The sequence below is a fragment of the Mus caroli genome, unplaced genomic scaffold (genome assembly GCF_978045245.1).
Source record: "Mus caroli unplaced genomic scaffold, Mus_caroli_1 scaffold_16, whole genome shotgun sequence".
Taxonomy (NCBI): Eukaryota; Metazoa; Chordata; class Mammalia; order Rodentia; family Muridae; genus Mus; species Mus caroli.
In genome coordinates, this window is record NW_028227271.1 from 94,183,146 (window position 1) to 94,200,476 (window position 17,331).

Genomic DNA, 17,331 nt, shown 5'->3' on the forward strand with positions numbered 1-17,331 from the left:
ATGACTGTGAGCATTCACTTCTGTATTTGGCAGGCACTGGCATAGCCTCCCAAGAGATAGCTATATCAGGCTCCTGTCAGCCAAATCTTGCAGGCATATGCAATAGTGTCTGAGTTTGGTGGTTGTTTATGGGGTAGATCCCCGGGTGAGGCAGTCTCTAGATGGTCCTTCTTTCTGTCTCAGCTCCAAACTTTGTCTTATTTATAATAGCTAGAAGCTGGAAAGAACCCAGATATCCCTCAACAGAGGAATGGATACAGAAAATGTGGTAGATTTACACAATGGAGTACTACTCAGCTATTAAAAATAATGAATTTATGAAATTCTTAGGCAAATGGATGGATCTGGAGGATATCATCCTGATTGAAGTAACCCAATCACAAAAGAACTCACATGATATGTACTCACTGATAAGTGGATATTAGCTCAGAAACTTAGAATACCCAAGATACAATTTGCAAAACACATGAAACTCAAGAAGAAGGAAGACCAAAGTGTGGATACTTCACTCCTTAGAAATGGAGAACAAAACACCCATGGAAGGAGTTACAGAGCACAGGGCATTTTTGCTGCAAATTCAGCAGGTTATCATAGAGTCCAGAATGCAAAGCTTCAACTGTGATTCCTATCGAGTCTCCTCTACTTCCCTTCAGTGGGAGGACCTTGTTCTGCTTCTCACCTCCATAAACTCCCAGTGCCTTTATGTCTCGTCGACACATTGATGGAGTATGACCTCTTGGGACTCCAGGGAGGTGTCCACATTATATCCTACCTTGTGGATGTGCCCTAGAACTCATCATTTCTTTCCTGCCTTCTGCGGCACCTTAAAGCTCAAGCTCTCCATTTGCCAGGTACTCTCAGGGCCAAAGTGACTGTAGTGGCTTATGACCTATGTGTATTTCTAAGAAAGCCTCCCCTAGTATTAAATTTTTTTTAAAAAGGAAGCCATAATGCAAGCATTTAAAACATCTGTAACGATTTTAGGAGGGTAGCAACGGGGATTGGAATCCCTAGATTCAGGGCCTGAAGACCTAAGGTCAAATCTTAGTCTTCCTGCTTCCTGAATGTGGACTTGGCTTGTCTTCTTTAAACCCGAGAGTTTGAGTTGTAGCTAAAGCTTTCAGTCTGTTTTTAAGTTTTGTGACCATGGGTTTAGCAAGCTCTTCTATAACTATGGAAATCATTACAAAGCAAAATCAGCTTGAATTGCTTAAGTTAGTATAAAATCATATCATACAAAGATTTCGCTTGAGTCTATCCTACACACTTCATATTTTTTACACTCATGTATCCATGTGTTTGGTGGGAAGAAGGACCGTCTACTGTGCTTTCGCCATTTCATATGTGTTGCATTGGCCTCCTTTGGAGAGAGATAGGATGCATTGATGTTCCTATGGCAACCTCAGAAGTGTGTGGATGCTCTGTTGGATATCATAGCAGACTATTTACTCTAGGGACTACATTAGTGTTACAGGAAGAGGTAAGCAGAGTGAGAAACCAAAAAAGATGAATATTATTAAGGAAAAAGAACTGTTCCTTTCAAAGAGGAGTGAATGGCATAATCAATACCAGCTTTGAGGAGAGTATAAGGACAGTGGGTGATAAGAAATCAGTCCTATCATGGGGTATGCCTGGAAATCAGGGCTTACAATGCATCTTGTAGAATAAATGATCTGGGAGGTAGATAGAAGAAGATAATGAAATCCACTACATAAAAATACCAAACTGGTTTCTGTTTAAGCTGACATTTGATGATGTGATTCTGAAATGAAAACATCCCTACTATGGTTGGTGCTTGTATGCATCCAGTGAAAAAACTTTAGAATTTGCTGTAACCTTGACCATCTACATTAAAATCACTTGACATGTTGGAATGAATACAAGGCTTGAATACAAAGACACCCGAATAGGTTCTTTTCTGGTACAATGTGAGGCTCCTAAGAGTTAACAACAACACACAACAAAGTAAAATATATGGCCAAAATAAAATAAAAAAGTGGAGTCCGCAGTCCCCTTTATTTATTTATAAATGTGGTGTGACAGCTCTAAATGGGAAGTCTCGATCAAATTCTTCTCTTTATAGTTCAGGGAACCCCCAAGGAAGGGAGGCATAAAGAGTGTAAGCCAGAGGGGATGGAGGACACCAGGAGAACATGGCCTTTTAAATCAACATGAGCACAGCTCATATGAACTCACGGAGACTGAAGCAGCCAGCACAGGGCCTGCAAGGGGCTGTATCAGGTCTCTGTATGTAGATTATATAGCTTTCAGTTTAATCTTTTTATGGGACTCCTGAGTGTGGGAATGCGTGGGTCTGTGACTATTGTGCCTTCTTTTGGTCTCTTTTCCTTGTGTTGGTTTCCTTTGTCCAAATTTCATATAATGGTTTTTAATTTTATCTTCTATTTTGTTTTGTTTTGTTTTTTGTTTTTCGAGATAGGGTTTCTCTGTGTAGCTCTGGCTGTCCTGGAACTCACTTTGTAGACCAGGCTGGTCTCGAACTCAGAAATCCACCTGCCTCTGCCTCCCGAGTGCTGGGATTAAAGGCGTGCGCCACCACACCCGGCTTGTTATGTTTTTTATTATCTCTTAGAAGCCTGTTCTTTGCTAATGAGAGACAGAAGGGAAGTGGATTGGATGGGAGGGGAGGTGGGGAAGAACTGGGAAGAGTAGAGGTAGGGGAAAAGTATAATGAGGATATAAAAGAATTTATTTTCAATGCAAGGGGATAATAAATAATAATGTCATATGCTTCTTACATCTATAAGGTAAGAGTTAAAAAAAACCAGGAGCCTGTAAATACACGAAGAAGAAAATATATCTTATACTATCTTGTATCCTCTAGATCACAGAGAGATTATCATGGTGTTCTTATGTTCTCGAGATGGTCTAAGGGAAGACCTCCAAGAAGGAGAATACAGAAAAGATGGGCAGAAGGTGGGATGCATAGTAAAAAAGGAAGGGAGTGACCAGCTCTGAAGTTCTCCAGTCTCCCAGACTTTGGCGGTGGCCTGAGAACTGTGAGATTCACCTGGCTGACTTTAGTTCTTGGTGTCACACATCTGTGATATACAAACATATCCCAAGAATTTGAAGCTGTTACTAAACAATTTCCTCTCCAATGGTTTGCACATGTCTGATCTCACAACGTGGCATGATGGGAGTGAAGCACAGGCTTGCTCTCCCTTCCTGCTGTTATGATTGTAATATGAATATTGTTTTTACAAATGAGAAAAACTAAAGCCCAAGATGGAGTAGAGTCTTGATCTCTTAATTCTACTCATGGCCTCAAACATGGAGAAGAAGAAGAAAAGGAATTATTTTCATCTTGGATTCACCTTACTGGCTCACTAGTGTGAATGAGGGTAGCAATGGGGATTGGAATCCCTAGATTCAGGTCCTGAAGACCTGAGGTCACATCCTAGTCGTCCTGCTTCCTGAATGTGGACTCAGCTCGTCTTCTTTGAACCCGAGAGTTTGAGTTGTAGCTAAAGCTTTCGGTCTGTTTTTAAGTTTTGTGACCATGACATTTTGTCTTGTTCCAAAGCTCAATCTTCCATTCTCCATTTCGTTATTATCTTGTATGAATTTTAAAGTGACTGTGATTTTTTTTTTCTGTTCAAAGCTGAGTTTTTAAGGTTTCTATCCTTCATTTCTCCTCTCAACCTAGTGACTCATCCTATTCTATTAAATATCTTTTGGCTGAAGCACTTGTTCTCTCCTCTAGAACTACTGAGGAGCAGCTGTTCAAAAGGTTCTGTACTCTGATGACAAATCTGAGCAGGAAAGAGCCGACGGTATTTCCATCTCCCTCTGCTTCCATGTATAAATGCAAATTAAAAAAATGACTGATAAATACAACTTTTCTGGGAGAGAGTGTCTAAAACTTGTGCTAGAGACGCTAGTGGCAGTGGCATCCATGAAACAGCCCCATGTCTGACAGGTGTTGTTTGTCGGGCATTTGGGGGTCCCTAGAGAATTTCTTGGCTGGTGTTTTGAGAGTTTTAGAGATATCCTTTTCCATCGTCCCCCCTCCCATTGGGAATTGGAGAACGATCACATCATTTCATAAACCTACTTACTTGTCAGGTGACACACTGCCTATAAGCATACATCTGAGAGAATCAGAAGCCTTGTCCATAGGGCCAGATGGCGGCTGAGTCAGTATAAAACAAGAGTGGGTATGGAAAATGCCAAGTCAAGGAGAGGTGACTTAGTACTTACTACTTTTGTTTCTTTTGACCTTTCCCTCTCTCAATTTCCCCAATGTGATAGTTTTACCCATCTTCAAATTCCTCACTCCACCCAGCCTTCAACTCTCCCCTTCCTCCCTGCCCATTTGGACCTGGAGCACAGCTGCAGTCCCTCACTGTTTGCACTGGAGAATCCCGACAATGGATTCCTCCCCAAGGGCCACGGAAAACATCTGGGCACATTGTCTGCAAATGACAAAAAGAAGGATTGTGGCAAAACAGTAATATTGAGAAAGCCAATTTGGGGACACATGTGGTGACAATTCAGGCAAGTGACCTTCTTCATTGATTTGAAACTTCTTTGCTCCTTCTTAATGATAAAAATGTAGTCTTCTTTTTTTGAGACAGGGTTTCTCTGTATAGCCCTGGCTGTCCTGGAACTCACTTTGTAGACCAGACTGGCCTCAAACTCAGAAATCTGCCTGCCTCTGCCTCCCGAGTGCTGGGATTAAAGGTATGCGCCACCACGCCCGGCCAAATGTAGTCTTCTTTAAAGAGATGTTTTATTTTTCATTTTTATTTTTTATAAATTACTTCTGTGACCACTCTCTAAAGAAAACTAATTTTGATGTTCACCCAGAAGCAACTTTCTCAAGGGCTTCGTGGATGAGGGCTTCAGAAAGAATAAAGATTGTTACATATCTGGATCTGAGGTTAAAAAGATGGACATGGCATGGGAGAACAGAAAGCAGTGACAGACTTAATTGATAGAAACTTTGTGTATTCAAGTTTCTAACAGCCTCTCGTCTCCCAGATTGTATGTACAAGCAAACTAAAATCTAACACTATCATTAACTATTACGCAGACTCCGAGGATGCTTCTAAGAAACATGTCTTCAATTGGTCTTGAAGAAGTCCGATCAAGGCCTTGGTTAATGGCAGGCTTTATATTAGTTTCTAATCCAATATCAGAAAAATTCAATCAATTTTCTACAATTCTCGCAGTTCTGACTGAAGGAAGGTGAGGGTCTCAGAACTCACTGATTGGCAGCCTATCCCACCAGGGATTTCCATCTTGTAGACCCCGACATTCGTCAGGCCAAGTGTATAGGGACTGCATCCGTGATAGGCTCCTCTGAAAAGAGAAAAAGAAAAGAAAACGAGAGGATAAAGCTCACAGCTTCAAAAGAAACAATGAATGGCATAGGATGAACTAGAACAACACAAACATTTAAACCTGATACTTTTGAAAAATCCCTCTAAGCCTATGGCATATGAGTGTACTCTGATATTTTCTGCTGGTCTCATAGACCTGAAATTGTGAATATAATTTTGGAGATCAGTTGGACAACTTCTGTTACTTTTGAATCTGTCCTTCTAAAGTAATGAGACTGATTTTTTTAAAGCAGCATCCCAGAGAGTTCATGGTCAACAAGTGCCAATCTTCAAAGTGGTCACCTTAGGAAGACAAATATTTGTTCCTGTTCTGAAAGTTCTGCTCAATGTCACTGGGAAGTGCTGTCCTCTTTGTGTGACTCATGTGACCTAATTTAGTATTTTCTAACCCAAGACAGTCATTCTTAGTATAAATCATCATAATCAATTCATAAAACTTCCAAATTAATATCATCCTTTAATGAGATCCAAATTTTAATTGAAAGAGATCATGAAAAAGGAGGCAGAATGTTCTGCGAATTCTGGTCAGCAATACTATGACTGCTTCAAATAGATCAATATGTCTGGAGGTGTGTGCTCTGGGAGGTTAGTTTGGTAAAATAAGCCACAATGCTTTGTTGCCATATTTATTTGATAGCAAATGTTTCTTTAGGCTTGTGAGAAAATACACATGTGCTTTATCTGAAATCTGTCATGTTGTGCAATGACATAAATCTTTGAAAGAAGACAGAAATCATCCTGAGATGGATTTAACACAGGATTAACTTCTTCCTCCTCCTCTTCCTCGTCTCCTTTTTGTTTTTGGAATGCACTCTGTAGACCAGGCTGGCCTTGAACTCACAGAGACTGGTCTGTCTCTGCTTCAACTTCTTCTCTCCATAATTTTGTCGTTTACTCTGTTATTCATGTCTTTTACATAAATCTTATAAAACTCTGTAAATGTGCTAGAACAGCAAAGTAGGATCACACTTTTCTGTTATTTTAAGTGCTAACATATTCATCAAGAGTGTGTAAGGCCAGCTGGACATAGTGGCATCTGCCTTTATTCCCAGCCGAGGCCAGTGGATCTCTGTGAGTTCAAGGCCAGCCTGGTCTACTAGGAGACTTCCAGGACAGCCAGGATGATTACACAGAGAAACCTTGTCTCAAAACACCCAAAAACTAACCACTCAATCACAACCCCAATACTCCCCACCCAAACTCCCCCAACCTACAAAAACCAAACCAAACCAAACCAAAACAAAAGGACACTCTTCCCCATTCCCCCTTCCTCTTCTTTTCTGAGAGGGTGGGGCCTCCCTGAGTTTTTCTCCACCCTGGTACATCATGTTTCTGCCAGATTAGGGACATCCTTTCCTCAGCGTTAAGGATGTAAATAAATGAATAAATTAAGTAATAAATTAATGTAAATTAAAAATGTATATCTAGAATGTGTCCTGTAAAATACAGATCTGTATTTCATAAGAAGGCCCAATAAATATTGCAAAATTCCCAAAACAAAACAAGAGTTTCTAAAGCTAGTTTGGATGGAACTATCTCATCAAATTCACCAGATTGATCCCGCTCACAACTGGGCATTGGAAGGATGCTGGGAAATCGCTCCTTTTCTGTGCTACATTTTAGGGATAAGTCACTGTCGCTGAGCTGAATGTTATAAAGTCTGGTTACCTGAAAGATATGATGTCTGTGTGATTCGAGTATGCTCGGGCCATCACCATGGCCAGGTCGTTGGCTTCTGATCCACTGTTCACCAAGAAAATGACCTCACGGGGAAAGGAAGACACATGACAAAGTACTTTCAGTTCCCTGTTGCTCAATTCATGCAACATTGCTAAAGACCAGGTATTTTAGCTTCTGTTAAAGAGAGTCCCTTCAGGTCAGCTTTGGTTTCCAATCACTCCCCCTTTTAACTACTACATAAATGCTACAGCCCTCCCTTGAACAGCTGTTAAGTGCTACAAAAATGGATGAGAGGTTGACTCATTTGTGAAATTCTGTGCTTTTATTAGCTTTAACTGGAAAGCTGCAAAAAGGGAAGACAGGATGACTTTCCTAGAGACTCACAGTGGTTAGCAGCAGAGAACATGCATGAATGAGGTCTTTTGGTTCCTGAATCTAACCCAGCTCACTCATTTATGAAGCATGGAAGGAAGCAGGGCCCCAGCCTAGACACCCAAAGGAGTTATCCCAGTATGAGGTTGCTGTTTGACTATACGAACAAAATGCAGCTCGATCTGAACAAAACAGTGGGAAGAACTGAAGAGGCCCAGCTCCTCCAGACAGGTACAAGGAGACACACATTTGTGGCTTTTCCAATGACCCCACTTCTACACTCCATGAAATCTGGATCTGAACACAGGTGGTGGCCATTCCAAATTTCTTTTTCTCTTTTGGATAACATAGTAAATGGAGTATAGAGAAGTAAAAATTAAAGCATGTACTAAACAACAATCTAGGTCTCTCTCTCTCTCTCTCTCTCTCTCACACACACACACACACACACACACACACACACACACATACACACACACACACACACACACACAGAGAGAGAGAGAGAGAGAGAGAGAGAGAGAGAGAGAGAGAGAGTTATATACTCATTTAATGCCTGCATTTAAGTCTTGGCAGACATCTTTAGATGTCAATTCAGTGTCAACTTTAATTCATTTCAGCTGCAGAAAGTATCTCATTCAGTTAAAACACCTAAGTGCATTTTAGCCAAACGTTATTTATAAGGAATGGCTTCAGTTTTTTTTTTTTTTATAAAAGAAGAAATGAAAAATGACTTTGTAGAAATAATGTGAGACAAAAGAAGGAAATCTCTTCACAACACTGAGGGCCATCTGGAGGACTTGGATTCCCAAAAAGAGATTTCTGGAATGATGTAAAGAAGTGACCAAGGAGAGAGGGGTCACTCAGAGGGGACAGGCAAATGTTGGGTTATTTCATCAGAACTTCTACACCCCTAGTTCTTCAGCTTGAGTGCTCTTAGGTGTGTGTGGCTCTTCTCTCACCATGGAAGACATTCAATACCCAGACCAAATCCTTGGGCTCACAGGTCACCATCCTTGTGAGCTGGGGGCACCATTCCTTGTGAGCTGGGAGCACCATTCCTACCTTAAGAGGCTCAGGAAGGAGTGCTGAGAGCTTCTCTGCATATTCATGCATCGGAGAGTGGAAGAAGACAGAACTTGTATGCCACAGGCGGTCCATCTGGTTTTTTGCCGCTGCGTTTACCTTCCTGGAGAGACACAGAACCAGTCAAGCACACACTACCAGCAGGGATGTCCTCTGCCCTGGGTCACCGAACCTGGACCCCAGGCTACTTCTTCACGAGTTTCAGGAGGCAGGTTTTACGTGTGGACTCCTCTACTCTTGTTGGAGCAGTGATCATTGGTAACAAATATTTTATAATGTTGAAGTCTCATTCTTTAGAGAATCAGTTTGACCTTACTGATTAGAAAGCCCATAATGAGAATAAGTAGTAACTAAAGGCAGTTAAACATGTGGGGCCCAAGTAGGAGGGTCTTGGGAAGGCGGGGAAAGGGCAACAGTGGCCGGTGTTTGATCCACACCATTATCTTTGCTATTAATATTTGATACATCTAAAAATTAGTTCAACTATCGAATAATTTTGAGAAATGCCAGGCTAGACAAATTCTTTGGCTATGGAACTTGCTAGTACTTTTGCTTGGTATAATGCTAAGAAGGAGAGAGGAAGAGTCCATAGTTCTTTTTTATTGTTCTCTTTAAAAATCTTTATTATTACTTATATTATTTTTCATTATTATTATTTATTTTTATTATATTTTATTTATACATTTTATTATATGATATATTATATATAATATATGAGATACTTTATATTCTTATTAATTATATAATTATATATAATATATGATTATATTTAATTATAGTATATAATTATAATATAATACATAATTATATTTAATTATTACTATATAATTATATATAATATATTTTATACAGTATATTATTTGTTATTTATTATTTTTATTACTTATTTTTATTATTTTTAATTTTATTATGCTTTTATGATTATATTTTTATTATTAGTTCTTTTATTATTAATCCTCTTTTTATCTTTTCCTGGAACTCTTTCCAAAGGAACATCTCTTATTATTATTATCCCACAAACCCCACTTAAGACAATTATAAAGTGTTAGTAAATTTTTAAAGAGGTAAGACTCTTGACAACATCCCGGATGACAGAAGTAAATCTGACAGTCACATGACATGTGGGATGGAGGGGACATGGGTTATGACTGGTAATGTGGTGGCCAGCTAGGTGGGCAAGGTGGCCTTCCTTTGGAGAGCAGCAGTGTTCTGAAAACATTTGTGTCAATGAGATCAGTGGGAAGAGGAACTCTGAGGATGAGGGAGTTGTCAGCGCAGGTCTCAGATCTCAGATTGCATCAGGTTGGCTGTAGGGAATGAAAAGGAGGAAAACTCAAAGACAACTTTGACACTCTTGTCTAGAACACTGGACAAATTCCAGAAATAACTCTGGGGTACTGCTGACTCTCCGGCAGATGTTTCACATGTGTCTCTTGAATAAGTGGCTGAGTGAAAAAAGTGAGTTTTGTGGAGATCATGGGTTTAGTCTTAGAATATGTTGGGGTGGGAGATATTCTGTACAGTATTGAGTAATGTGGGGCATCCTGATGCCTCTCTGACTGTATTCAACGTATTATCTTTTGGTGAGGGGCCAGGGCTGAAGATAACACATTAAACAAAGCAGTTGAAAATGTGCCTAAATAAACAGGGCAGGAGGGGGATAGTAGTGGTAGGAATGTGGTGAGATGGTAAGAGAGAAAAACCAAAGAGAGGAGAGACAGAGATAAAGATAAAGACTGGGATCCCCAGAGTCACGTGGAGATTAGCAGCTGTATAAAGTCATGAAAGTGAGTGAGAACCATACACTGCCTGAGACATTGTGTTGTGAGGACTCAGCCTATATTGTTCTGTTTTCAGTAACTATGTGTACTTTGCCTTCAAGCACTTGTGAATAGCTTGTATGGTCCCTGGGACTTGTACCTCCTGAAAACAGGAGAGAGAATAGGAATAGAGGAGAAGGCTGAGTGTGGAGGCCCAAGCCATTTCTCTTTTCCTGTTAACAGTTTCAGGAGAATTCCCTTGGCCCTTGCTTTAATGGGAAAACCTCAACCAATACAATTTACTTTGTCTATGCTGTTTTTTCAGCATCCACCTAACTTTAGTTTCACTTGCCAGATTTGTTAGGGCAAGAGAGAAGAGACCATTTACAGCTCAGTAAACAATGCAGAAGGGTGTGGGTTGTGTGTGTGGGGGATGGGGACAGAAAGAGTGTAAGAGCCAGAAAGCCAGCAGTCAGCTGTAAAACAACCTCTCCTAGAAATAGCTGCAAATACAAGACCAGAACAATGGTAGTATCAATGAGCATGTTAACATGGAAGGGGGGAAAATTCCCTCTCCTAGAAAAAGAACTATAGGAATCATTGTCTCCTGGGAGAAGGAGAATTATCCCATTCCAGGAATGAGCCTCCTTATTGGTTATCCAGTGTGGAGTGGTGAGCTCTGAAACTGTATGCACAACAACAACAAAAGACCCAGCAGGTTGTATTCATATATATATATGAATATATGTTACATATAATTAGTATATATGTATATATTAATATGTGTGTACACACATATGTGTATATAAAATATATGTATATATTAATATGTGTATACACATATGCATATATACATATACATATATATATATACATACATATATATATGTGGACATACATATCTATGGAACAAATATAATCTAGCAAAAGGATCAACTTGAGAGTAGGTGAAGTGTGAGAAGGGTTTAAGGGAGGGGCTGGTGGTGATAAGGTAGGGGGAAGTGATGTAGTCCTCTTTTAGTTAAAAACACTTTAAAAAGCATCATTATAACTTTAATAAAATTGCACATTATATAGAAAAAAATTTAAAAAATTATTTATTTTATGTATGTGAGTACGCTGTAGCTGTCTTCATACACACCAGAAGAGGGCATTGGATCTCATTACAGATGGTTGTGAGCCATCATGTGGATGCTGAGAATTGAACCCAGGACCTCTGGAAGAGCAGTCAGTGCTCTTATCCATTGAGCCATCTCTTTAGGCCCCATATATAAAATTTTAAAAGAATGGAATGACCACATAGAAACTCAGAGGATCAGGGAAGAGTGCCCTGAGACTCTGTGTGTGTGGGAGCTGGTCATAGTTCCAGACAATCTCAACTTTATTTCATACATTTATAAGTAAGTTTGCAGCCAAGGTTGCATTTCTCTGTTTTAATTTCATTCCTTCTCAATCTCTCAGAGCCTGCAAAGATGAACCATCACGGATGTAGCAGTTCTCATGGGCTACCTTCAGGCCCATTCTCTTGTCTTTGTGTTTGTCTTACAGAACCTCCACTTGCCCTTTCTCTTGGTGTATCCCTGTCATTGGAGAGCTTCCTTCATCAAGAAACATACAGAGACATGGACTCACATGCTGCATGTGCACTAGGAACCATCAAGGCTTCCATAAGTACAGAATCAAGTCTGTTTGTTTGTTTGTTTACAGAGGAAAGCATGCAGGTACATGTCTGCACAGCCTGTAACAGATATAATTTAAGACCAGGATAGAGAAATCAAGGGTTCTGAGTTACACAAATGATTGTTTTCCTTGTTTTTCTGGATTTTAAAAATTATCTTTTTTTTTTTTTTTTTAAAGGATACTCACGGGTGGCAGTGACCAACACTAACAGTAACAATCCCAGAGAAGAAGTCCAGGTATCTGTTTCCTTCGGAATCAAAGAGCCACTCCATGTGTCCCTGGTGGAGTAGCAAAGGCTTCCGGAAATAGGCTGTATCCACAGGAGAAAGATGCTGCTTGTGAATCGCCAGCATACGGCTGTAGGCCAGGGACTAGGATAGAGAAAGTAAAATTTATTTTCTTAGTCCTGGGTTCTACGAGATTGAGGGCAGGTCAGTTTAACCAGGGTCTAATTGTCTTAGCGACCTGTACGGGCTCTCAAATGGGTACATTACCCAATGTTTTCTGGTTAAAGTGAAGTCCTTTGTGTTTAGCCAGAGACTAAACTCACAGTGTTCCTTTTCAATTATGATTCCTTCCTAGGGTACACGTGAAGACGGGATTTGGAATTTCCACCTCTCAACCAGAAGCCTTCATTTCAAGTTGACTTTACCATGAAAATAAAACAGCTTGGAAATAAGTGCTCAAATTAATGTCACTTGTGTTGCTATGGGTTTTTGAAAATTAAAACAAAAACAAACAAACGAACAACCTAAACTAAATCAATAGCTGGCCATAGTGGCCTTCACCTTTAATTCCTGTACTTGGGGGGCAGAGGTAGGTAAATTCCAGGACAGCCAGGGCTACAGGGAAACAGAGAGAGAGAGAGACCCAGTTTATACAAAAACCAACAACAAACAAACAAACAAAATCATGGCAATGTTGGCCATTGAATCCAGGGTCACGTGAATGCTAGACTTGTGCTTTATCACTGAGTTTCACACAGAACTTTTCTTTCTCTCTCTGAATATATTTGTATGTATGTGTATGTGTGTGTGTGCGTGTGTGCGTGCGTGCGTGTGTGTGTGTGTGTGTGTGTGTGTTTTGGCATCTGTAATCCCATTACTCAGAAGGCAGAGGCAGTTGGATGTCTCTGGGTTCAAGGCTAGTCCGATCCACATAGGAAGTTCCAGGATAGCCAGGGCTACGTAGAGAAAACCATCTCAAACACAGAACCCAGAAAAACAAAACCAAAAGCCTCAAACCAAAGCAGCTTAATACAGAGTGTATTTCTGGCTCGCAGTTCAGGTTATAGTCTATCATGCTGGAAAGTCAGAGTCAAACTGACAGAACTGGCCACATTGTACCCACAACCAAGAAACAGAAGAACAAAAGCATGTGCCCAGACAGTGCCTCCTATTTATCCAGCCCAGAGCCCTAAGCTCAGTGAATTCCCTCACTCAAAATTAAGTTGTTTTTTTTTGTTTGTTTTTTTTTTAACATCAATTCATGTTTTCAAGATAGCTCCCCACAGGCCCAAGGGGGTCATTTCTCAGTTGAATTTTGATTATGTCAGGCTGACAATTAACACTAGTCACCACACCCATGTTGTTTGCTTTTTGTAGATAGCTTTGGATATACTGTCTTCAAAATTTAGGTCCAATGAATATGATATAGAATAAAACTTTTCTCTCTCTCTCTCTCTGTGTGAGAGAGAGAGACAGAGACAGAGACAGAGAGACTCTCAGAGAGGAGAGAGGGAGGGAGGCATGGGGGAAGGCAGGCAGGCAGGCAGGGGGGGAGGGAGGGAGGGAGGAGACAGAGAAAGAGTAAGAGAGAAATCATTATCAACCTGATAAGAGGAAAATATCCTTTCTAGTGGGGAAAGATGATGTGATGTGATCTATTGCCACATGTAAATTAAGATAACAGCACTACAAAAAGAAAATAAGGGATTTCACACTGACCTAAGTGTGTCCCTGTTGTGTGTGTATATGTGTGTATGACTATGCATATGTGTCTGTGCGTGTATGAGTATGTGTCTGCATGTGTGTATGTCTGTGTGTGTGTATGTCTGTCTGTGTGTCTGTGTATCTATGAGTGTGTGTATGTGTTTGTGTGTATGAATCATCTTATAGTAGTCCTTCCTTGTGGCTTCTGTCAGTCTCCTACCTGCTCATCAGTCCACGTATCAGTAGTTAAAGGTGTAAGAGGCTTCGGATACTTCCCTAACATGTGAAGGGAAGGATATCATAAGACCGTTGACTGCCATAGCAGGGTTATTTGTAGGTTCTTCCTGAGGAACCATTTTGAAAGTCTGAGATCTCCCAAGGATGGCCTCTTTGTTCTTGTCTGAAACCAGAATCAAATCTTACCTGGTATTTCTCAGGTGAGAAGTCACACGGTGGCATGCTGTGCCTTGTATGAAGAGTGAGCTTGGGTATAGCTATCCGGGAAGCACCTACTGAAATGGTATGAATTAGGACCTTCAGCGAAGTGTGATGGACATGCACTTGGGTCACCCACGTGATTACCTGAAACAATTAGGCAGTCTTGCTTCTTACTTTAATAAAATCATGCTAGTTTTGATTTTAATACTGAGTTATCTTAATAGTGGATCTTTTGGAGAAAGAAAAACTGACTGAATCTAGTGCAAAAAGATAAGCAGTGTTTTCCCCACAGACCCCTCTCACAAGCTTAGAGAATGCAGTTCAAGCCGGTCCTATAGTCAACTTTTTGTTGACTATAGTCAGGTTGCAATGCAGTACCAAGGGGATGCCCATTCACTTGGTTAATCAGTGTGGTTTCTAAGCTATGAATTACTTAGTGCCTGATACCTGTTGGCTCTCCATACATGAAATTCATTGATGTTGGCTAGTCTAGTAGGGAGCACACAGAAATGGGTGTTAGGTGACAAGTTGTATTAATACCTGCAGACAGATCTAGAAGACACCACCCTCTGTTTAGGAAAGGGCCACCTACTTAAGACTGTTGGAAAGGGAGAGAAGTTGAGAAAGAAGAGTCGCTAAGTGCCTGGAGCTGGATCAATCATTTAGGTTGGGGAGAAGTGTTGAAATTCTTATCTATGTTTAAGCTGAAGATGTCATATTAATTTGCTCAAGTTCACCATGCTCGTTAGAAAGACTAAGAAGGAAACCTTGAGATGTGGACTCGAAGCCTAGGGGTTCTTTTTCTGCTCTCCGTTTCCTCTCTCTCTCTTTCTTTTTTTTTTTTTTCTTTTGGTTTTTCGAGACAGGGTTTCTCTGCGTAGCCCTGGCTATCCTGGAAATCACTCTGTAGACCAGGCTGGCCTCGAACTCAGAAATCCGCCTGCCTCTGCCTCCCGAGTGCTGGGATTAAAGGTGTGCGCCACCAACGCCCAGCAATGTAACAGTCATGCTGTTGTGTAGTGCTCTCCTTTTTTTGACAGCACAGACTCTGACCTCTAACATAAGTGGGCAGGTACAATGCAGTTAGAAGCGCTCAGAGCACATATCTAGAGTCTTTATAAGTAGTCTTGGGAGAGAAAGATCCTAATTTAGAAGATCTGAGGTCAGTTTTGAGGTGGAAAGAACTGAGCAAGACAGATGCCTCTGGAGCATCAGGAAACTGTGATTGTGTGGAGGAAATGCCGTGTTGTGTGGCTGTGAAGTCGCTGTCTTGAGGAACTCGATGAACAGTGTGTTTCTAAATGAAGCAGGGGTGTAGTAACTGTGGACCTATTTTCTTTCAAAATCCCATCCATTTTATCCAAATAATCAGTAATGTCATGAATTTTCTCTTACAGTCAAAGTAAGTGGCCTTTGGTTATCCATGCAAAAGACCAGCAGGGGAAAGCCAGCTCAAGTTTTCTGAGAATTTAACCTTCTGGAAGGTTTTCATGGTGGGCCTCTGTGCTACTCACTCTCCTGAAATGGAGAAAAAGGAGTGTTTCTGAGAATTCAAAATCCCTTTATTCCACCGTTCTTGTGTTCCTATCTGTAAAATTGGAATCGCTCAATGAGTAGGCTGTACGCTTGTTGACTATAAAGCTCTAAGAATTAATGAGAGTGTGCTGGCAAGGAGAGAGAACCGATGGAGAAGACTCGACAAAGGAAAGGGGAGATTAGTCAAGGCAGACTCACTCATTCATTCATTCATTCATTCGCTCACTCACTCACTCACTCACTTATTCATTCGCTCACTCACTCACTCACTCACTCATTCATTCAACAAAAGGATATGCATATAAATGGTGAGGCAAAGAGTCTAAACAAAATTTATAAATACATTAAAGAGAAAAGGAAAAAGAGACAAAAGGAAAGTAGAAAATGAAGAAGGTAGAGAACAACAACTACAACAGAAAAAGAGAACTATTACACAAGTGAAATACAGCTATTCAATACTTGGAAAATCTTTCTTGTCATATTACTCCTCTCAGTAAACAAACTTCACAAATCATAATGAAAGACAATGGGTAAAAGTAAATTTTTATTTGCCAGAAAAATGAAAATCAAAATGTCTCCAGAATTAGTTGCCTATGTTCCTTGTGTAAAACAGCCTGCATTTTGAGGGTTCTGTAAGACTGGGGCATTGATAAAGTTTTTCTTTGGTTCTAGTATATCTGTACACATACATAAACATGTTGTATAAGGATTGGGTGGAGGAGGGTGTCATGTTAAAGGCTCCACGTTCCAAGTCTTCTGTGAACTGGCATTTTTATGAATATATATTTATTCTTATGTATCTGTTGCTTTTACTGATCTGAAATAATCTTCTTAGATTAAATACAGATGGTAGCTCTGATTCTCACCCACCTCATCTCACAGAGTCAACTCAAAACACTAGAAGAGAATTGAATTTGAAGAACAATGCCACTCCTATAATAAAAACCAAGTGGACAATTGGATTTAACTTTCAGCTATCCAATTTTCAGAATTCCACAGCAGACAAATTGCTTTCTTTGTCTTTGTTTTTTTTTCCTCACAACCAAAACATTAAAATGGAAAAAAAAAAACCCTACAGAGTGAAGTAGTAAGAAAAATAAATCTTTTGTGGGAGTTTGGGAGTCCTCAGGAAATCACACCTCCCCCCTTTTTTGGGTAAGGGATTTTTGTAAAGGGTTTTCTAACAACCACAATCAGTCTTTAACTAAGAAGGTGTATGTATCAGGAGTCTTCCCTGTAGACAGTAAAAGAACAACACAAAACACACAAGTTGGGGTGATGTGACATTCAAATACAAGTTGTCTTATTTCTGTAGAGCATCTTTTAGGTAACTTTAAATACACACATCCCATTTCCTATCCTATCTGATGTTTAGGGCAGACAAATAGGTAACAAAGGGAGATTTTTTTTTTATTACTTTTATTCATCTATCTTGGTACTGAGGTAGTGACAGAATGACATGCCATCTGTCAAGGAAAC

At 40.2% G+C, this 17,331-nt stretch overlaps 1 protein-coding gene across 2 annotated transcripts in view; it reads right to left on the reverse strand.

The window, feature by feature from the left end:
* Positions 1-17,331, reverse strand: part of Agxt2 (alanine--glyoxylate aminotransferase 2) — a 56,259-nt gene that overhangs the window by 19,957 nt on the left and 18,971 nt on the right. Inside the window, exons 2-7 of one of the 2 annotated variants that reach the window (XM_021183604.3) lie at positions 14,302-14,387; positions 12,134-12,318; positions 8,487-8,610; positions 7,038-7,132; positions 5,235-5,328; positions 4,346-4,439 (exon numbers count right to left, since the gene is read on the reverse strand). In XM_021183604.3, coding sequence (XP_021039263.1) covers positions 4,346-4,439; positions 5,235-5,328; positions 7,038-7,132; positions 8,487-8,610; positions 12,134-12,318; positions 14,302-14,387 — 678 coding nt within the window. Of the gene's footprint in view, positions 1-4,345; positions 4,440-5,234; positions 5,329-7,037; positions 7,133-8,486; positions 8,611-12,133; positions 12,319-14,301; positions 14,391-17,331 lie in introns of both variants that reach the window. The other variant, XM_021183603.3, reaches the window with a different exon arrangement.